This window comes from Garra rufa, chromosome 17, assembly GCF_049309525.1.
Source record: "Garra rufa chromosome 17, GarRuf1.0, whole genome shotgun sequence".
Taxonomy (NCBI): Eukaryota; Metazoa; Chordata; class Actinopteri; order Cypriniformes; family Cyprinidae; genus Garra; species Garra rufa.
Genome location: NC_133377.1, coordinates 13,917,985 through 13,941,905, shown reverse-complemented (window position 1 = coordinate 13,941,905; position 23,921 = coordinate 13,917,985). Strand labels below are relative to the sequence as shown.

Sequence of the window (23,921 nt, the reverse complement as noted above, 5' to 3'; positions counted from 1 at the left end):
TCTTATTATTATTATTCTTCCGCCATTGCGTCTATGGCAGCCCATAGAACCGCTTGCAGGAAAGTTGTATAATTTGGCACACTAATAGAGGACAGTCTGAAATGTAACCATAGCCAATTTGGAGTCTCTAACTCAAACTCTCTAGCGCCACCACTTGTCCAAATTTGCACCTTTTTGCTGATAACTTTTGAACCGTAAACCACAAAATCTAAATTCTTATTTTCTCTGAATCCATTGGGTCATGCCGAGTCGAATGAAGTCCAAAATTTAAAAATCCTAAGGTTTAGTTTTTTTTCTATAATTAATTGTTTGAAAAACCTACTTTTTTGAATTCGTCCTAGACGGTTTGTCTGATTTTCACCAAAATTGGCTCAGATCATCTTCAGACCATGCTGGCAAAAAGTTATGGAATTCAAGTTGATCAGACAAACCGTTCTCAAATAACACGCAAATAATTCTACTAAAAGTGTGAAAAAATGGATGTGAGGCTATATCTCCGCAACGGTTTGTCGTATTGAGACCAAACTTGGTGTGTGTTTTAACAAGCATGACCTGAGGCTACCTGTAGTGTTTCGTCACAGTGCCACCTAGTGGTCAGGAGATATGAAAATTGGCTATTTTTGCTTATAACTTCTCAATGGTTTAGCCAAAAATCTCTAAACAGTCTTGTTAGATTCGGAGGAGCATGCCGAGTCAAACCATATCCAATTTTCCCATGTCAGCCATTTTGGGCATCAGCCATTTAGAATTTTTTCATAAAATGCTATATTTTCCAAACGCATTGACGTATCATTACGAAACTCGGTATGTGTCTTCAGTACAATGCCCTGACACCACTCAAAAAGTTTGGTGCCAGCGCCACCTTGTGGTCAAAAGTTATAAGGAAATTTAGAAAAGTGCTAATAACTTCTGAGAAAAATGGCAATGTAATGAAAATGATCTCAAAATATTCCTTGGGTCATGCTGACAACATAGATACCAATTATGCCACAGTTGGCCAAACTTTGTTCGCAATTTTGATTTATGCTGAAAACCTACTTTTTCGAACTCGTCCTTGACGGTTCGTCTGATCTTTTTTACCAAAACTAGGGATGCACCGAAATGAAATTCTTGGCCGAAGCCGAATAATGATGAAATGCTTGGCCGAAGGCCGAATACCGAACGCGGTGTTTCGCATTTTTTTCCATTTATTTTGCCAATTTTTTCACCATTACAATAATTAAATAGTAAAAATTTGCTTTTTACTATTTTGCATTGCTTTTCAGAGAAATAAATCAAATAACAAAAATACAATTTCATAATATTTATTTAACACTGAACTAGTTTTTAATATTAATATTTTTACTAGAAATTAATATTAAAGTTTCAAAGAATAAATCAATTATATTAATTTAAACAATTGTTATCAATCAAATATTATATTACTTAAATAAAATATACATATATTTTACTGCCTTTGTTTAAATTGTTTACATTTTTATAACACATTATCTTGTGGATCCATCAGTTCACATTTACAACTCTATGCGTTTCTCTTCCAGCAGGAGGCGCTTTCAGAATAATAGTACACAAAGCAGCGCAGCAAATGACTTTGAAATGTGCAGCGCTCATATTTATTCAACGGATAGCCTTTTGAAGTTTCATCGCAATTCTTGTCTTTCAGTCCCCACATTTAATACCACCTGAAATCATAATTAAGACTTTCTTAACCCCTAATAACACTGCAGTCATCAATGAAAATTAAGAGCTTTATTTAAGTCTTTCAAAAAACAAACCTTACACAAAATACGTTTCTTTTTCTTTTTTTCCCACCATGTTCAGGGCACAAGAAAAATATTAGGGGACTAAATTAATATCAGCATATAAAGTATAATCGCCTCTTATTGTCTCTGGGAGAATGCACATCAGATGCTGAAAGCACTGTCAGTTTTCACTTTCACTTTAACATTGCGCAGTTTTCACGTTGCTTGTGTGATATCCATTGGCTCACCTCCACGGTTTAAAACATAAATATTTATAAAAATACAGTATATAGAAAAGACATATCTTTACAATATTGCGACGTAACACCAATGTAAAGCCATTGTTTTTCACTCACTGAAAGCTACATCTGTGTCGATCTCTTCTCTCATCACTGGCTGCCCGCACGACTGCAGACACACCCCCTCTTGACATTTCGGCATTACAAGTTTTGCAAATCGCTATCCGTGGGTCTTTCTCGGATATACTGAAATACGTCCACACCGCAGATGTGTTGCTTCAGACAAGCACATGCAGGCTGCGGTTTCTGTTTGCGTCAACATACTGTTTCGGCCGTGTTGTTTCGGTGATAAAAGTCTTTCAGCCGAAAGCCGAACATTTTCGGTGGCCGAATATTCGGTGCATCCCTAACCAAAACCGAGTCAGATCAGCTTCAGACTGTGCTGACAAAAAGTTATGGATTTCAAATTGATAGATGAAACCGTTTTTGTACAATGCCTCTACAAATAATAGGCTTGATGCCAAAATGACTCTGAGGCTTTATCTCTGCAAAGCTTTGACATAAAGACACCAAACTTTGTGTGTGCCTTTGTCACCTCACACTAGTGATGTGTGTCTCGAGACCACTTTTACGTGGTCTCGGTCTTGTCACGGCCTTGATGGTCTTTGATCTTGGTCTTGTCTTGGTCTCGCTGTCTCAGACCATCATAGTGGTCAGGGATTTAGCAGTACTACACGCTCAAAAACAAAACAAAAAAAAACTACACGCTCTAGAATCTTTGGTATCCACGGCAACACAACGTTTGATAATGCAACATTAATATTTTGCGCCCTTCAAATCAAATGCAATCCAATCACATGCATGTATTTTTTTTTTTTTTTTCGACTGCCGTTGGCGCTCATCCATCCATATGACGTTATGCCCTCTATATTAACAGTCAATGGTTATGCCTGAGTGAGTGTAGCGAAGAGCATAAAGAAGAGACAAGCACATATCCAGCAGCTCTGTGTGTGTGTGTGTTTCATTACAGTATTGTATTTAAGATGGTGTTTTACTAAATAAATGGTCTTTTAAATATCTCAGGGCTCGAAATTAATTTTTTTACTTGGTAGCACTAAAAAAATTTTAGGAGCACCTAATTTCATTTTAGTAATGCGCCGATCTTGATTCTTCATAGTCAATTCTTAATGCAGATGTTTTACAAGCAAATGGGCTGATTCTGAAAGCCTTTTTTATATATATTTATTTTACGCCTTAAAGGAGAATTCCGGTGTGATATTGACCAAAAGTGTATTGAATCATGATACCGAGTGTGAACGTACCTTGCATATCTCATCTCGTCTTGTCCACTGCAGTCTGCACTGCAAGAAGTTTAGCGGTCGCCGCCATCTTGAATTTAGTCACGATAAGTCGAGTGTCGAGCAGGAAGGAAACTACAACCTGATAAGTTGAAAACCTGATAAGTTCCTTCCTGCTCGACACTCGACTTATCGTGACTAAATTCAAGATGGCGGCGACCGCTAAACTTCTTGCAGTTACTGTCTGTATAAATCTTCTCGTAAATAAACTACCGGTGCTTTTTCTGAGTTCTCAATGTCTCGTTTTAAATGTCAGGGCCCTTGGAAGTCTACCAATGAAGTGTGGAGCTACTTTGTGCCTCATAAATGGCATAAAACAGTGATTTATTTACATGGCTACTTCGATGCCCTATTGACTCTTATTGACAACCTGTTGTGAGCATCGGCTAACTGACCCCAGATTTCGACCTGCAGTGGACAAGCCGAGATGAGATATGAAAGGTAAGTTCATACTCGGTATCATGATTCATTACACTTTAGGTCAATATCACACCGGACTTCTCCTTTAAGCAAGGAATAAGAATGAATGAAAATATGATTACATGAACAAGGTTTATTTTCTATATTTCAGTTACAGCCATTTAAAGAGGTTAAAGATAAAGAGTTAAAGCCATTTAGAGGCAACCACTGCATTTTTAAACAATCTACAGTATAAACAACAAAAAATAAACGACACTTCTTTCTTAGTCGTGTAGACAATAAATGCAGGTATGATCAAAGTAGGCAACTCTTTCAATATTCAAAGTGCAAATGACCGAATTTTTCTGATCCAGAGCTATAGACACAATACAGCTTATTATAGCCCACATACTAATAACAGCCTAGATATGTTATGTAGCCTAATTGGCGCACATTGGGCAGTCGCTCTTTAAACGTGGGGTATTAAAATTGCTTTTGAATGCGTGTGCGAGTTTTACTTTTGGTTTCGTTTTAACGATACTGCGTGCATTCTACAATACAAGAGATTACTTTAACAAAACCATCACCAACAGTCCTCAGCAACAGTATACAAAAGTTAAGGGAGTCTCAATCCTAAATCCTCTAATCAGGCACGTGCACAGGTAGGGCTCAACCTGTGCAGAGCACATGCCCTTTTTGTAATTACACTCAGAAGTGCCCTTTTTTGGGGGGATTTTTTTTTTTTTTAAATAAACCAATGCTATTGGTAACCCTTTACATCTGTTTGTCTTTTTAACAAATATTTAACCAATTAAAGGCATTAAAAAGCGCATCTTTTAGAACCACTCAAATTGTCGGTCAAACTTCACAACTCCGCCCCTGAGCGGAGCAGAAGCAGATGAACTTCTTCGTCTTGTAACGGTAAAATATCTTGTTGTTTGAATAAGTTCAAGTTGTCTTTATGAAATAAACACTAGTATGTCTATAAAGGTTTATATAATGCATCACCACACCAGTGTGATGTTGACGTAATGTGATGTTGTCGTTTTAATGATGGACACATTGCACACATTTGCTGGTCAAAAACCCGCGGTGTAACTGCATTTGAGTCTGACACAAAGCAACCGAGTGATCCTTGTCAGCTAGGTAAAATATAAGAAATTTCTATTTTGATTTTATGGCTATCTGCTGAATGTGCTGATGCATGTATATATTATCTGTATAAAAGTTATTAATACTAATTAAATATAAGAATATTATTGTGTGCTTTTTGTTTTTTTTTTTGGTGGTGGAGGGGTTGGGTGCCCTTTTTTCAGTTTCAGCACATGCCCCTCAAAAGGTCTGTGCAAGGCCCTGCCTCTAATAGTGCAGTAACAGCTGTCATACAATTGCAACACATAGTTGATCTCACCCAGTCTGAAAAAACATTTACCGTAAGCTCAGTCACACACATGACATGGTCTGTCTCTGTATTGCTCTGCCTGTAGTTGAAGTAATACAGTCTAATATGTATTGAATGTAAACTGTGGCTGAACCCTAGTATGCTGCTGTTCATATAAGTTATTGCGTAGCTTCAACACTAGTCTGTTTTTTTTTCTCCGGTCTGGTCTCGACCTGGTCTTGGTCTTGACATGGTCTGTCTTGGTCTTGGTCTCGATACCTTCTGGTCTTTGTAGTGTCTTGGTATCGGTTTAGGCGGTCTTGACTACAAGTCTACCTCACACTAAACACATCACATCGATTTGATAACAGCGCCACCTCTTGGTCAAACGTAATAAGCCATTAAATCATACCAGTAGGCGTTCCACATCATTTTTCTGTAATTTTGACGAAAATCATGTTAAAATTGCTTCCTTTTACTTATTGTTGCAGTTGGTCTGCTGTTCCTGTCATCCTTAGCTCCTTATTTTTCCCTTTGAGTGCTTGGCCCCGTAATTGCTGCTTGCAGCTATATTTTATTCTGTCTTTGTGCTTATTCGGCCGAACACCGAAAGAGCTTTTTTTTGTTATTTTCAGCCGAATAATTTCGGTTGCTAAACATTCGGTGCATCCCTAGTATTTATATCAGTGTGTGTGTGTGTGTGTGTGTGTGTGTGTGTGTGTGAGAGAGAGATCTTACACTAGCTCATATGCATCCGGAGTGGTTCCGATGAAGAATCCTCCTGGCCGGAGTCTCTCACAGGCGTTTCTCAGCATGGTGTCAGCTTGCTGCTCAGTCTCAAAGGAATAATGATACACAAACTGACAGCTGCACACGTCAAACCGCTGCTCAGGGTCTCGCAGCTTCTCAGACAGCAGCTCCTGAGACAGACAGACAAGATAGAGAGAGTGTGCCCCTGTACTGTCATGCACTGAATCGTGCTCGTTGATGTCCCTTGTTTATGACAATGAACTGACTTTCTCTAACAAATGAAACAGCAGGTAAAGTGTGCAATTTGTGCAGTGCTGATAAAACAGCAGCTCATACCCTGCTGCAGTCTGCGGTGATGAACTCGGCTGAGAATGTGCGGTCGTTTGGGTGACCCCTGCGTCGCATGTCGTTATATCGCTGCTGACACTGCTCGATAGACACAGCAGCGATATCTGGTACGTACAAACACAAACACAGATGTGATTTACAATATGAAGACACTTGATAAGCACAAATATGAGCACTGGCTTACATGTTGGCTCTCTTTACACCTGCTGTTAAAGGGATAATTCACCCAAAAATGAAAATTAACTCATGATTTACTCACCCTCAAGCCATCCTAGGGGTATATGACTTCCTTGTTTTCAGACAAATATAATCAGAGTTATATTAAAAAAAATGTACTGGCTCTTCCAAGATTTATAATGGTAGTGAATGGCTGTTGAGATTTTGAGGTCAGATAAATAGTGCATCCATCCATCATTAAGAAATAATCCACACGGCCCCAGGGGGTTAAAAAAGGCCCTTCGAAGTGAATCGATTCACTGTGTGGAGCACTTTTTATGATGTACGGATGCAGTTTTTTGGACTTCAAAATCTCAACACCCATTCACTGCTTTTAAAAAGCATAAAAGTGCCAGGATTTTAATATAACTCTGATTGCATTCATTTGAAAGAAGAAAGACACATACACCTAGTAGGGGTGCAACGGATCGTAGATGATTCGTGATCCGTACGGACCAGCCCCCGCGGTTCGGCACGCTTGTGATTCGCGGATTAACTGTTCAATTTATCCATAATAGAGTAAAAATTTATAATTTGCACGTTTTGTCTCGCCAGTTTACCCATTCAATCAATTTTAAACCACTGCAACAAAAGAGAATACGCGAGCTGTTTATTTATTTATTTATTTATTTTTACCGCTGCCGCACAGAGAGAGAGAGAGAGGCGCACGCGATTCACAGATTGATTCCTCTTTAACTTCTCTTGAACGGAAACATACATACTTTGTTTTATTCTGGTAAACACAGTCGGTTATGTCTTCAGTGAACCGAAACAGCTGAGAAAGAGATGCGTGCCAGTATTAGGTACGTGCATTAGGCCTTAAAGAGACAGCATCCTATAAATACCTGCAGTGAGAAACACTAGTTATTTTACAATTAATTATTAAATTTCTGCAGCTGAATACTACTGTTATTGATTTTATTAGTAACTTAATGTTGTATTCATCTACACTTGTCATTTGTGTAATTGTTCTTGTTTTGTTACTGACTTTATTAGTTCAGCTGGTAGTTTTTGCTGTGGATTAGAAATACGTAAAGTAAGCATTCAGTAATTATTTAAAAACAAACATTTGTTTTGTCTGTTTTTTGCTGATCCGAAAAATGATCCGATCCGTGACTCAAAATACGTGACATGATCCGAACCGTGAGTTTTGTGATCCGTTGCACCACTAACACCTAGGATGACTTGAGGGTGAGTAAACCATGAGGTAATTTATTTTTGGATAAACTATCCCTTCAACATCACTGTTGGGTAGTGATGAAAAATTGTGTCAGTGTAATTTGTCTTGATTAGTAGTGTGAGCCAATATTTGGATTTCAATGTTCAAAGTGTCAATTTCAATGAATCAAAACAAAAACCGAACGATCTGTTGTATTACAAGTTAAAAAAATAACATCCTAGAAAAGCAGTTCTCAAACTGTTCTGCTTTTGTCTGGTATTTTTTCTGTCTGTAATTATGCCAAAGCTTGCTTGTTTTCAAAATATTTAATTAACAAAAAATGGGAGTGTTAATATATTAATTCATTACCAAATTTATTTTTGGGTACTTCCTTTATTAATGTTTTTCAGGACTTTTGAAGGTAAAATTTAAGACTTTAGGACCTTTTTAAGTCCAAGTAAAGAAAATTTAAGCCATAAATTTAAGGGAACACAATACATCAAAACAGCTTCTAAATGTAAAAGTCTAGACAGTATTTTGTCTTGTTTTCCACCTAAAGTTTTTTAAATCAAGATAAGAATATAATAAGAATAAAAATTAACATAAGAATTAAGTCTTGCTTTCTGAGAAACTGATCAAAATTAAATGAGTTTATGGTTAAACAAGTTAAAATCGCATATTTCTCTGAATTTAAACATTATTTGAAACTTTTGGGATAATGTAAATACATCAGCAAAATATATAACACTGTTCTAGTGGTTTTTGGGTTATTTTAATTTAAAAAAAAAAAATCTTACATACTGTGCCTTGAACTTCAAGAGTTCATTTTACATTTTGCATCTTAAGTAAAGAGAATGATTGATTGAAGATAAAATATTTATTTTATAAAAGCACTTTCAAATTGATAAAGAAAAAAGACAGACCTGCAGTTTTTTTTCCTCACTGAGAGCTCTTAATACCGCTGTAAAGGGGACCTTAAAGGAGAAGTTCACTTCCAGAACAAAAATGTACAGATGATATACTCACCCCCTTATCCAAGATGTTCATGTCTTTCTTTCTTTAGTCATAAAGAAATTGTGTTTTTTGAGGAGAACATTTCAGGATTTTTCTCCATATAATGGACTTCTATGGTGTCCCAAGTTTGAACTTCCAAAATGTAGCTAAAATGCAGCTTCAAACGATCCCAAATGGGGCTGTAAATGATCCCAGCCAAGGAAGAAGGGTCTTATCTAGCAAAACGATCAGTTATTTAAAAAAAAAAAAATTATATACTTTTTAACCTCAAACACTCCTCTTCTCTTGCTCTGTCCAGGGTTCTTACACCTTTTCCAAAGTAAAATTCAAGCACTTTTCAAGCACTTTCAAGGTGCATTTTCAAGATTTTCCAGCACTGTGGTAAATTACATATTCACATACATGAGTTCTTAATTTTAAATCAGATGTTATTGTGCTATCAAAAAACAAATGTCTAGATTGCATATAACATTGCCCCATATAAATAGTCAACATTCAGTATACAAATTATATAATTAATATAATTTACTGAGTATCTGTAGTATTTTAAAAATAAAATTTAAAGGCTTTTTAAGACCTGCACAAATAAAAGTAATACTGTATGAGTGGAGTAGGGCAATGTCTATGGTAACACATTAATGACTGGTATAAAATAACTGTAAAAAAATATGATAAACTAAAATTCTAAAACTTGAAAACTTTCTAAAACTTGGAAGGATTTTCACAAATACATTTCACATTCCCGCCTAAAAGTACTAAAAGGTAGTCAAAAAGACACTATAAAATTAATAATACAATTGAACTGGCCCAAATGAAAAAAGACAATTTATTAAACATTGAAAATATTTTTGATTGACATTTAGACTCCTATCTGATTTCCTATTCACAAATATCAAGGTATTTTTTTCACTATTTACAGTGTATCTGCAGAATTTTTAAATATCAATTTAAGGCATATCTTTTTAAGAGCTACACAAGTAAAATGAACACTGTAGTGGGGTTGAACAATGTACAGTAACATTTAGCCATAAAATGACATGATTTATAATTCAGATTTTCACAAAAACAAAACATCTTATACAATGGCATTTCAGCCTTTATACCTTTAAAATGGATATATCAAGTATAATTTATTTAAAACATAAATATTACTGTCTTAATTGTTTATATTTTTAGAAAGCACATAACTTTTACATTTACAACTCTTATGTGTTTGCTGCATAAAAACATGGGCCAATATTTGTAATAAACTTGCTAAACAGCTGAATATTCGCAAATGCATTCCCTGTCACGAGGGGGTGCTTTAGGAGTGCTAAAATATTACGGTTTCCTAGTAACGGCTGTACACAAATCAGCATTAACGCAGTTTTATCAGACATGAAATGAAAATGCCAACGACACGTTTCTGAGGACAGTCGGTGTTTCAGATACATTCATATAAAGACATCCGTGCCGCGTTTTGACTTTGAAACGTGCAGTGTGTATGTTTATTCAATATGACATCATTGCCTTTTGAAGTTTTATCCAGCCCTATCGCGATTCTCGTATATCCGTCCCTAACTCTTAAACTTATAATTAAGCCTTTTCTTATACTATTTAATTCATTTAAAACTTTGTATGGCCTTAACTTTGATACGGCTAAATTGATGAGTTTGTAAGGACCAGCACGAGCCCTCTACTTTAAAATATAGTCCGGTGAAACATTTTAGTAGCCCGACTGGAAAACACAATAGCCCCGGGATATCGGGCAGGCAATTTTGCGATCCCGAAATTCGCGTTTTAAACATAATTCTTATTTGTCGTTTTCATGCCATCGAGGACTGATGCAACAACCTCCTGATAACTGGCATGTTTTATCTACCGCTCTGTTCCATCAGAGGGCGCGCAGCAAGAAAGACCGGCGGATCACACTACAGCCTCACGTGCACACTCGAGCGGAGCTGTTTTTTTCTTTTCTTTCTTTTACATATTATAAGCATAACAAAAAATAACTATTTAGTATGAAAGCGAATTAATATGAAACTGATGCAACTGCATATTCAAGCACTTTCAAGCACTTCATTCAAAATCCAAGCATTTTTCAAACCTTGAAAACACTACATTAAAATTCAAGCATTTTCAAGGAATTCAAGCACCCGTACGAACCCTGTCTGTCTGAACTCTATTTTTTCCGGTTCAAGACAGTTAGGGTATATTGAAAAATTCCCCATCTCATTTTCTCCCTCAACTTCAAAATCACCCTACATTGCCGTTTTACCGTTTTTGTAAAGGCTGTTTTATCCTCTTTGCATGGACACTTTGCAAACACTGGGTCGGTACTTCTGCAGCAATGTAGGATGATTTTGAAATTATTTTTGAAGTTGAGGGAGAAAATTAGATGGGGTTTTTTGACCTACCCAAACAGTGTTGAACCAGAGATGCACATAGCAGAGAGAGACAAGATTATAACGATTATAGCGATTGTTTTGCTAGATAAGACCCTTTTTTTCTCATTTGGGATTGTTTGAAGCTGCATTTAAACTGCATTTTGGAAGTTTAAACACGGGGCACCATAGAAGTCCACTATATGAGGAAAAATCCTGAAATGTTTTCCTCAAAAAACAATTTCTTTACAACTGAAGAAAGAAAGACACAAACATCACGGATGACAAGGGGGTGAGTACATATCTGTAAATTTTTGTTCTGGAAGTGAAGACACTGGCAAAGTAAGAGGAGGATTGTGTAGTTACCTGCACACACGAGTTTATCAATATGTCCTTTCTTCCATTTGAGAAGGTCTCCTCCTTTTCCACAGCCCAGATCCAACACGGTCACCTCTCTCCGTCTTTGCTTCACCTTGTCCAAGATGTCCGCTGAGGATCAACACACAGACCTCAAAACACAATTCTGTGAGATCCTGCTTATCATGCCACTCAACTGAGATTATTACCATTTAACCCAAACACAAACCACTATAAGGCACCCACACTGCCTCATGAGAGGTAAACACAAGCCTGCGGTGCTTCTCACCTATGAGGACACTCTTCAACCAGTTGTTGAAGTTGCGCATGTGCACTATCCTGCTTTTATTGCGCTCTGCCAGGCCACACTCCTGAAGCTTGTTGTAATGTGTGGCCACCTTCTCACTGTGTAATGATTCCTCTGTGACCTGCCAAACATAAACATAAAACCTCAAAACTGAGCAGGGCAGATCAAGGCTAGTGGACACACTGGAATGTTAAAAATGCTTGGTTTTTTAGGTTTTTTTTTTTTTTTTTTAATCAAACAATGGTTTGCACACACAACTCAAGTCCATCAATCGCTGGGTTTTCATCCAGAGTTGCGAATTTAACAAAATTGGAATATCACATAAAACATTCACAAACAAGCACTGTTTCCATCCAATGAGTCAAAGTGAACGAAATCATCACTTTCTGATAAACTTGCACTAAATATCACTAAGAAAAGTAAGAGAAGCCACTAAATAGAGTAGTTTTCATATGAGATCACAAAACCAGTCTCAAGTAGCATGGGTTTATTTGTAGCAATAGGCAAAAATACATTGTATGGGTCAAAATTGAATATTTTTCTTTTATGTCAAAAATAAAAAGAATATTAAGTAAAGATCATGTTCCATGAAGATATTTTGTAAATTTCCTGTCGTAAATATTAAAACTTAATTTTTGATTATTAATACGCATTGCTAAGAACTTCATTTGGACAACTTTAAAGGTGATTTTCTCAATATTTCGAATTTGTGCACCCTCAGATTTCCAGATTTTTTTATTAAATAGTTGTATCTCAGCCAAATATTGTCTAATCCTAACAAACCATACATCAGTGGAAAGCTTATTTATTCATCTTTCAATTTTCTAGAAACTGTCCCTTATCAGATTTTCCTGTGGTGTGAGGTGTGTTAAGAGTGACTGAATCTGCTTGGAAGAACGTTGATGGCGCCCTAATTGTGAATCGTAAATATTCAAAATGTTGAATATTTCCGATCAGAAATCCTGATGTGTGAGGGGAACCCAGAGGACAAACGCGTGGATTATCAAGTGAAACAAAACAATATCGAATCAGAAATCGAGCTGACAGAAGCTTAACAAACGCAGTCATGGTGCAGCACTATTTATACACTAGTTTTTATATAAAAATATTAAAGTGTTTACTTTCGCCGTTTTAATTGCTTTTTGTTTCATCGAAAATTAATTCCTTAGCAACTTTTATGATGGCTGTTGTTGTTTGTGAAATATTTCTAATCAATAAATATTATTTATGAATAATAGTCATTGCTTTGTGTCATAGAATATCATATAGTATCAATATAATGCACCATTTCCTTCCTAAAGGACAAACATTTTTTTTTTTTTTTGCAGGAGAACTTATATTTGTGAATATGAAATTTTGCATGTAAAAAATAAAATTTATCATGTAGACATGACTTGCTTTTCTTTGCTGTTCTGTAGGGAAAAATTAATACAATACATATTTCCATAACAAAACAAAATGATTATCAATAAAATCACAGATATTTTGCCAAAATAGTTTTACAAAAGTGCAATGTTAAAAATAAATGTACCACTGTTTCAGGGCAACTGACATAAAAGGAGCAACTAAAATTAATATCAGATTTAAATTTTACCAAATAATATTTTGCTGGGTAAATATTGATTAGGTATTAACTAGTGGTGAGCCGTTATCGGCGTTAACGTGCTGCGTTAACGTGAGACTCTTATCGGGCGATAAAAAAAATATCGCCGTTAATCTATTCTCAAAGTTGGGTTGGGAGCTGGGTCTAAACTACGCAAGATATGATGACTTTCACCTTGATATTTTAGCGCGGATGACGTATATCTAGTTGAATTGCACTGTAGGGGGCGAGAACGAGTCTTCAACTTCTGTGAAATTACCACATCAAATGAGACGTGCAGACATTGATGCAGTTATGAAGCCGCTTCAGGGCAGGTGCGTTGCTAGACCCTTTTTACTGGGGCACGTGCCCCAGTGAAAATCTGCTGTGCCCCAGTAAAATCTCAAGTTTGAGTTATAATTTACTTTGATAATCCCGAAATAAAGACATTAAACTATATGCAACAACTGAATTGACGATTCTAAAAGCAACGCAGTTTAATGGAAGACTATGCACGCAGAAATCCATGTCCGTGTGCGTCTGTGTATTTAACGGCAACGCGCACGTCGTGCAGCCTTTTGCGCAGAAGTACTTGGTTACACAAGTTTGTATAGTTAATTATGGTGTAAATGCAATTGTCAAGCAGTTTGTGATGCATTTTGGAAACAGGAGATGAGCGCCTGACATAATGCGCCACCTGGCCCGTTCTCGAAGACTTACTTTTAGTCATTATTTGGGTAGCACACATATTCTGAATGCCTTCAGCAGAATTCAAATTAGCCATTTTAATCTAGATTAATTCCAAGATTTAATCTAGATTAAAAAAATTAATCTATGCCCACCCCTAGTATTAACCAAACCTTTTTCCAAACAACATTGTCTGTCAATTGATTCCAATATGAATAATCATAAAGCAAAGACAAACTGTCTCTTGAAATAAAGCTCTTATAGAACTGTTGTGTGATGTTTATTCTCAAGTCTCGAGAGATTTTGCAAGATTTCCCTTATTCACAATTGTGACTCTGGTTGAAAACCTGTAAGTGTGTGGTGTGCTGTCTTTGTCACATCACGGCACACCACACGTTATAGGAGCAAAATGGTTAAATCTAGGATTTTTTTGTCCTCATGTTTGTGGTCTCTAACATTTTGAAGATCTTAAAAGATCACATGACATTTTTTGGTGCGCATGGAGGAGGTTATTCGCAAAATGTGTTTCCATCTCCCATTTTCAAGTTAAAAACCACCTCAAGCAAGCATAAAAATTAGGGGTGGGAGAAAAAAAAAATTTATTCTCAATATTTTAGAACAGATTCTGAGCTTGTCCCCCCCACCCCACATATGGCACGTGTGTGCGCTAGAGATACGGCAGGCTTCATTGCACAGAATTTGCACTGTGAGACACGTGCGCATTGCTTGACAGTGTGTGCTTCCACCCGCCGTGTTTTACTTTAGATATGCTTTCATTTATGCCATTTGAAATGCAGTACTAGATGCACAAAACTCGAGCACTGACAGACTTTCACATGCGCTTTGTGTTTGTTCTTCCTAAAGCTCGATTGCAGCTGCAGTTAAATGCTTTTTCATTTTAAAATACTTTTATATGAAATTGATGTACACAGTCAGAGCAGGACAAAACATCTGATATATGGAAATTGATCTGTGCATCTGAATACAGCCTGTTAAAGCTGTCACTGTCTATGCACTGCAAAAATGCTTTTCTTACTTAGATTTTTTGTCTTGTTTCCAGCCAAAATATCTAAAAATTCTTACATCAAGAACGAATTTCTAGACAAGTAAAACCTATTTTCTTGTTTTCAGTAAAAAAACAAGTCAAAATTATGTGAGTTTTTGCTTAGAACAAGGCAAGCAAAAAAATCTTATTTCAAAACAAGATTATTTTTCTTACCCCATTGGCAGACTATTTAGCTTGTTTGAAGCAAAACCACACTTACTTTTGCTGGAAACAAGACAAAAAATCTAAGTAAGAAAAGCATTTTTTGCAGTCTGATCTCACCAGTAATAATCAAATGGCAATATTGCTGAAGAAAAAAGAAAAACCAATAACTATTGTCTGTAAACTTTCAGATACTTGAACTTATTTGAAAAAATAATTGTCTTAAAAAGTAGCCTGCTCATATAATAAAACAATAAAGTACATTTTGCACAAAATAAATTTCATATAAAATGTATATGAAAATGTAGCCATGTGCAGTAATATTGAAAACCGAGAATGTGATATTTCATGATATTTAGTTGTAATTGTAATTAAGATTGTGAAGTTTCACATCTCTGCATTTAAAGGTCCACTGAAGTGCCTTGAAACACGCAGCGTTATTCTATGTGGTGACGTACTTTTAACTGAAACAAAAACAAATCGCCCAGCCCCGCCCACTTATTTTGAATAGCCAATAGCGTTCCATTAATATCTGCTCGGGCCAGAGCCGTTGAGCTTGGTAAAGCCGCATTTGTAAGCTTATGACAGCCACAGACTAATAAATTACCCCACAGACTCAATATGAAACTCTTGCTAAAACGAAATAGTGATCATAATCATGCTGAGGTTGTGTAGTTTAATACATGCCGACCGTACATATGAGCACATATGATCTGCTCCGTGTATTGCGTCTCTGCGTAGGGGGCGGGACACTACGGACTCTAGAGAGCATTTGATTGGACAGAACGTTTGATGAGAAACTGAAGTGCACGGTGATATCATCCAAATCCTTGATTCATATTGGGGGAAGTGACGAGACAGTAAGTTTTGAATGCCCATATCTCGTATACGCGAATTTTGTCGTTGTTTTGAAGCACACTAGCATATAGATAATCTTAAGGCTAATATATTCATACTAAAAGCCAAAAAACTTTAATTTTGATTTCAGGGGGACTTTAAGATGGCAGTACTGACATACAAAGAGTCCAACTATAAACAAAAAGCATAGAAACTGCAATTTTACATATTGTCAAAATGTAAAGTTGTACAGCAGAAGAATTAACTGGGGAAAAAACATAGATCAAGAATCGTTTTCAAATCGGATCGTGACTCCCAGAGTGGGAATCGGATCAGATCATGAAGCACCTGAAGATACCCACCCCTAGTAATAACGTTTTTGTGAATTAAGGGAGTTTTTTTTCTCACATTTTGGCATTTCCATCACTTATTTCTTATGCAACACTTCAAAATGTGCATTAAAACAGGGTGAGGGAAACATAGCTATTTATAGTCTTATAAAGTGAAAAAGCTGCGTGTTTGTAAGAAACAAATAAATCATTAAGATGTTTTAACTTCAAACCATCACTTCTGGCCAAAATGAAAGTCCATAATCAGTAATAGCGTTTCTTCCAGTCAAAAAAAGTCCTGTGTCTCCTGTGCACATCAAAATCCACCTACATATTTGTTTAGAGCTGTTTTAGCCTTTTTTAGGGGCAGTCGTGGCCTAATGGTTAGAGAGTCGGACTTGTAACCCAAAGGTTCGAGTCTCAGGTCCGGCAGGGATTGTAGGTAATGTACAGCACTCTCTCCACCCTCAATACCACGACTGAGGTGAGTCCCTTGAGCAAGGCACCGATCCCCCAACTGCTCCCCGGGCGTCGCAGCAATGGCTGCCCACTGCTCCGGGTGTGTGTTCACGGTGTGTGTGTGTTCACTACTGTGTGTGTGCACTTGGATGGGTTAAATGCAGAGCACAAATTCCTAGTATGGGTCACCATACTTGGCCTCACGTCACCTCCTTTCCTTCCTTTCCTTTAAACCAGTAAACACTGCTTTATTTGTGCATATTTCTCTCCTGATTCAGACAAAATGACTTTTCTTAAAATTATGGACAGAGGACAACAATTTTGGGTTAAAAATGCCTTAATGATGCATTTGTTTATGCTCAGTTTTAACTTAATGAGACATGAAGATAGACTGGAGTGGTGTGCATTACTTGTGTATTATTATGCTTTTATTAGCTGTTTGGACTCTCATTCTGACGGCACCTAGGGGTGGGCCATACACCGGTGTCATAGTCATCACCGGTGTGACATTGCGCCACGACATGGATTTTCTAATACCGTCAATACCGTAATAAATCAATTATGTGCCTTGAACGGCTGCATTTACATCAATAATAGCTAATTCTAAATAATAAGGCATTAAATTTTCTTCAAACGTTCAGTTGTGGTCTGAATACCTGTCCTTATACTATATATCTTGTTGTAAATAAAAAAGTAAAACATATTCATATCAGCTTTGCAGGTGGTAGGTAAAAGGGGAGTGGCCATTGACTGGTGAAATACCGCGAAGAAAGGTCGGGCCTGTAGCCTATACCAGGGGCGGAGTGGCAATCGGGACGACCAGGACTTTTCACGGTCGGCCGGCCGAAGGATTTACACAGCGGCTCACAAATTGAGCAGGCGCGAGGCGAACACGACCGGCCTGAGCTTATTAGAATCATTGACGTTACTAAATTCTCCACGAATAGCGGCCAAATACTCCCACATACTCCCCCCTAAACGTCCAACCAATATATATCAGTTGCATGTCCTTGCATGATGCTTGAAATTTCCATCTAATCACAAAGCTCTTTCTAGAATGCTCTTAGTTCTATAGTTCCTTACAGGCCCAGCTCCACGGCCACCCAATCAGAAGCTTGGCCCACCCGAGCCGAGCCCCACACTACATAACCAATCACAAAATTGGCGCGATATTTAGTTGAGCTCCATATTTTTTTTCTTATCGGCGCACCCGCAAATATTCTAATATTGTATATAACTTTCGCACTTTCAATATGCAGGGTATAGAAATCGCTTTTAAATGAGTGCTCGCGCTGTTTACTTTTACTTTCGATTTTGCGATAACGCACACTCTGTGTAAAGGGAGCAGCACATCTTATAATAGATATTTGATTGCAGCAAATCCTCCAGTCTATTTTTGTCATCTCTCTTTACTTTCGACCCGTGATCATTCAAATCTAAAGGTCATTGTACACTGAGTCCGATTTTCGTATACGTTTTTTTTTAGTTTTCTCATATTCGCCATCCTTATCAAAATCCAAATTTTTTTATGACGGATGAAAGTTTCAGAGGCAGTGTGTAAACTCGATTAACATAACCTGTATTTTTTTTTTTAACGTGCAAAAATCTCGGACGAAAATTTCGTACTCATGTGTGCAATGACATTAACTCCAGCAGCTCGTGTTGGATGCAGGGTTGCCAAGTCCGCGTTTTTCCCCACAGAATTGGTCTACTTTTAAACTGTTGCCATGGGTTGATTTCCCCCAGATATTTAAAGGTTTTAAATATTGCAGAAATTAAATTTCAATAAAAAATTATTTTTGTTTTGTTGTACACTGTTAAGTAAGATCTTTAGGTTTTTTGCAAAATAAGCATATTGAGAATGCATAATACTCTCCCATGTCTCTTTTTGATAAGGATATCTACCATTCACTTATTATATTATAAAAATATTAACTTTATTCACATACTAAAGGGACAGGACAGGCTACTCCTCCCAAAATGTACCAAAAAAAGTAATACCGTGATATTATACCGTCACCGTTCAAAAGATGAAAAATACCGTGATATTAATTTTTGGTCTAATCGCCCACCCCTAACGGCACCCATTTATTGCAGAGGATCCATTGGTGAGCAAGTCATGCAATGCTAAATTTCTCCTAATCTGTTCGGATGAACAAACAAACTAATCTCTGAGTACATTTTCAGCTAATTTTCATTTATGGGTGAACTATTTCTTTAAGAGCCATAACTCAATTTTAATTAACAGTAAATATCTTAAGAATAAATCCCTCAAGGGAACAACTAGCCCCAGTCTCCGAGTTTATATATAAAACTATAAACTTACATTACATCAATCAAGAGGGTGTGAGCTTACCTGCTTCTTCCTGGGAGAGTGATCATCATCATCATCACCGCCCCAATGTCTCTTCAGTGATGAGGATGATGAGGATGAAGTTGAAGTCTGGGAAGCATCGAAAGCTGATGATCCTTTGCTGTCCTGATCGACATCTCGATCAGCACATTTACTGTCCGCCTCAAACAACCCTTTAGACCAGACAAACAGTGCATTAGCATTTATGTTATGAAACACACATTCGCTTGTTAAATACAGTAATGGTCCACAAGGAAAGAAAACAACATATTTAAGGGAAAAAATGATTTGAAATGGAAAGCAATTCATATAAATGAAGTTAATGAAAACAGATTAAATTTGAGGTGCGTCAGTGTTGCGTTTATAAGAAGAGCTCATGTCAAGCGTCCATCTCGACACGTGTTTCATCTGCTCAGAGACGGACTGAGACTGCTTGAACTTAGAATGAGACAAACATTTTACCACATATTAAGAGTTCATGTGCTTAACAGCATGATTATGTAACACACAGACCGCTGAAGACTGAATCAATGTTGCTGCACTCACTTGAGTTTTGCGCCATCATGTATCCACAAGCAGCGCTCTTCGCGGATCTTTACTGCAGTATTTCATGTGAGAGACGCAGCGCCGCCTAGAGGACCGGCGTCTCTTCGCAGTATTCACCGCTTCCAGTCTCTACTTATTAAAGGAGTCATGACATAAAAAAATCTAATTTACCTTGATCTTTTGGTATATGAGAGGTTTTTCTACCATTTAAACACCCTGCAAGTTTTTAATAGATTAAAACGTCCTCCTCGTTATAAAAAAAACTAGGCTGGTTGGCTGGTTTAAGCTGGAAGTAGCTGGTTTTAGCTGGTGGTCTTCCTTGCCAGGCTGAGAAAGTGGCTCAAACCCCTCTAAAACCAACCTGCTGACCAGCTAAAACCAGCCTGGTTGATTAGCTAAAACTAGACAACCAGCCTAGGCTGGTTTTAGCTGTTTTGTTTTTTTTCAGCAGGGTAAACAAAGCATTTGTTTAATCAAGCTACAAAATGGCACAGTCATTTACATAAATACCACCGAACATCGACAAATAGCCATCTTCTTACCATAGGCCCCACCCTCTGGCGGTTCATGTCACATCAAAAGCAGAAAATATAGCTGCAAGCAGCGATTACCGTGTTCCAATCGCTTTGAGGCATTTAAGCACATATGAAAAAAAGACATTATGTAGCAAGCCTTTTTTGCAAATAAAGGTAATTTACCATAGAAATATTATGTTTTGTAAGGTTTATGACTGTTATAGCGCGAGCTGTGGTCTGATCTCCTTGAAGGTGCCATAGAATGCATTTATACAATATTTTAAATTGTTCTCTGATATCCACATAGAAGGTATATGGCTTAGGTAAGGGCAAAAATTCTCCAGAAACGGTTTTACAGGTCCATTTACAACCCTAGGATTTGTCCCTAGAATTAAATGGTCTGTTATTACCATATTTGGAAGGTTCATGAATAATAATGAGGAGCTCTGCTCTGATTGGCTGTCTCACAGAGCGGCTCGCTCTCACACAGCTATAAGGAAACACATGGAGGAAAATATATATTTAATTACGGAGCTCGAGCCGCTATATATGTGGGGCACTGAAACTGCCAAGTTTAGATGCTGTCAGCAATGATCAGGATCTGCAAATTATTCGCCATCATCCGCGCAGTCATCTCTCCTTATTCTGTTTATGTGGTAAGTGAAATCTTATGTACTGCAATGTAACAGGCTAGCACTAGCAAGAAGCTGACCGTATACCTTTAGTGGCTCGCCTTATTTTATTAGAACGCCTTATTTGTTTTCCATTGCTTTCTGAGTACAGACACCAACCCATTACTGCACTTAACATCCCCTGCACCACCTGGAACATAACATTTATTCCCGTGATCTGCCATTTTTGCTATTGCCCTTGCTTTGTTTTTTCACAATAGCCTACCTGCAGAACTTCTGATGATTGGGCGATGCAAATGTTGGGGGCGTGACTATTAATGATCCCAAGACTATTACGTCATAGTTGGTGTTATTTTAGGATTAGTCTCAGCCTCAGACGCCATGCCCACGGAACGTTGGCTAAACGTCTGATGCATATGGTACACTTAACTGGAAACACTTCAGGAATGTCGAAGTCGTGATCTGATTAGTTGAATTTGATCGGATTTCCGGAACACGCGAGTGTCGCATTTATTTTCGGTCCGCCGGGAAACAAAGCGCAGACTGATTTACTCGCGTTTTGCTAAAAAGTGCTTATGCAGACGCCGTTGTTGTTATACACATTTGCGACGTTCGCGAACAAATTACTGACTTACTACTTGTTCTCCCTCTTCTTCGTTAACTTTCAATGCTGGTTATTTCAGTGACTGACTTGTTGCATGCCCGTCTGTTGTTGTGGGGACATTTCTACGCTCCGAAACGTGACGCTGAACGAAACGAACTGTGATTGGTTGTTTGACATGTCGGTCAAACGGCCTTATGGGCGGGCCTTGGCCAATGAAAGCTGCCATGAATACCAGACCTTCAGCCGTCAGTCTGAAGGTCTGGCTACGCGAGACTATGTTAGGATTGGCCTCTTCAGTGGTCTTTTGCAAACACCAGATTTATATAAGAAGAAGGAAACGATGGTGTTTGAGACTCATGGTATGTCATGTCCATGTGCAGAACTGTTATTATTCAACTATGCCAAGGTAAATACAGTTTTCCATTCTATGGCACCTTTAAAACTTTGCAGGCTTGTTTAAAATCACCTGTCGCATGTGCTCACCAGGTTTTTTGAAGTTTTGAGTTTTCCTTTAAGCTTTATAGGATTTTAAAGCTTAAAAATATTTTTAAACCAAGGAATCATTTGCAACAAACGATTTGATTGACAGCAGTGGTTCTAGAGGCAAAGCTGTCCAGAATGAGGAGTTTTGTCATATGATACAAATATCGCATGTATAGTGGTGCAAAAAAGTGTTGGCCCCCTTCCTGTTTTTTTTTGTTTGTTTGTTTGTTTGTTTGTTTGTTTGTTTGTTTTTGCACACTTTAATGTTTCAGATCATCAAACTAATTTAAATATTAATCAAATATAACACAAGTAAACATAACATGCAGTTTTTATATAAAGGGTTTTTTTATGAAGGGAAAAAAAATCCAAACCCACATGGCCCTGTGTGAAAAAGTGTTTGCCCCCTTTGGGACTCCAGCGAACCACAGTGAGAGCCATTATCCACAAATGGCGAAAACATGGAACAGTGGTAAACCTTCCCAAGAGTGGCCGGCAGACCAAAATTACCCCACGAGCGACGACTCATCCAAGAGGTCACAAAAGACCCCACAACAACATCTAAAGAACTGCAGGCCTCTCTTGCCTCAGTTAAGGTGAGTGTTCATGACTCCACCATAAGAAAGAGACTGGGCAAAAATGGCCTGCATGGCAGAGTTCCAAGACAAAAACCGCTGCTGAGCAAAAAGAACATAAAGGCTCGTCTCAGTTTTGCCAGAACACATCTTGATGATCCTCAAGACTTTTGGGAAAATACTCTGTGGACTGACGAGACAAAAGTTAAACTTTTTGGAAGGTATGTGTCCCATTACATCTGGCGTAAAAGTAACAGCATTTCAGAAAAAGAACATCATACCAACAGTAAACAGTAACAACAGTAGGACTAGTTTGCAAAAGTAGGCTTTGCAAAACTTTTCACCAATCTCACGATCAAATCTGAGGCATGCGTTTTGTCCGATTGTACTTTTGATCACTGTAGCACCCCCTTCAGGCCAATTGGGATGAGACTTGGTGGCATTATCGGCGGGGTGAGTACTACATCCCTCTAATGGAGTGAAGGAACATTCGCTTTGATGCATTTGGTTTAAACAGCTCATTCGTTTCACAAATGGTAGCTGCATCTGCAGCTGCATCACAAACGGTAAGTAAATGATTTCAAAATGATTTGTCTGGAAATTACCATTTTATTTTGATCATGTTGTCAAAACACTCACATGCAATAGCAAGAGGGCGTTGATACTGTTTCATATGCAGTGACGTTAGCCAATCATAATCATTACTGAGTAGCCTTAAAGGACCTGCCCCTTAAAAACAGATTGTTTCAGACAGAGGGTCAAAATGAGGGTTGAATAATCATTCAAAAATAATAATTTTTCCACATATGTACTACATATGTATTTTTGTGCAAAAAACGTTATTAACATTATAAGTAAACATCAAGGAACATATTAAAATAATAATAAAAATATCCATGTCATGACCCCTTTAAAATTAATATATGGAACTAAATGCACAAATGAAAGATAAACATTTTGAACATGATATCACTTCTCTGTCGTAGCAGATGTAATCCACCTTGTAATAATTTTGTAGTACAAGTTTATGAAAGTTTGTTATTCTAAACATAGCCTAAGTGTAACAGTATCATATATATATATATATATATATATATATATATATATATATATATATATATATATATATATAGCCTACCTAATTTACTTACGTAAATAAATAGAGCATATAAATGAATGGTGTAAATTTAGAGCTGGAGGAAATGAATTTCCTTTTTCTGTAAACAAATTACGAAAATTTTAATATATATTCGATATCTACATACACATGTCAGCGCATTTTAACGTATTTTTATTTATTTCGTAAAACCCATTAGTCACAGAGTTGTATTTTGTAAACGTTTTCATAAGCACGTGTAAATACCAATCATGAATCGCGACTTTGCGATGCATTCTGGGAAATATAGTTCAACAGACTCAATTGCCTCCGTTCTTATCACCACGACTGTACTACATTTCCCACAACGCATTGCGAGCGCA

At 37.3% G+C, this 23,921-nt stretch overlaps 1 protein-coding gene across 1 annotated transcript in view; it reads right to left on the bottom strand.

The window, feature by feature from the left end:
- rnmt (RNA (guanine-7-) methyltransferase) overlaps positions 1–19,697 on the bottom strand; it is a 41,658-nt gene extending 21,961 nt beyond the window's left edge. Inside the window, exons 1-6 of the mRNA XM_073822037.1 lie at positions 19,634–19,697; positions 19,091–19,260; positions 11,616–11,754; positions 11,336–11,458; positions 6,206–6,321; positions 5,858–6,039 (exon numbers count right to left, since the gene is read on the bottom strand). Of these exons, the coding sequence (XP_073678138.1) occupies positions 5,858–6,039; positions 6,206–6,321; positions 11,336–11,458; positions 11,616–11,754; positions 19,091–19,260; positions 19,634–19,652 (749 nt within the window). The 5' untranslated portion in view covers positions 19,653–19,697. The remainder of the gene's footprint in view (positions 1–5,857; positions 6,040–6,205; positions 6,322–11,335; positions 11,459–11,615; positions 11,755–19,090; positions 19,261–19,633) is intronic.
- Between the last annotated feature and the right edge of the window lie 4,224 nt (positions 19,698–23,921).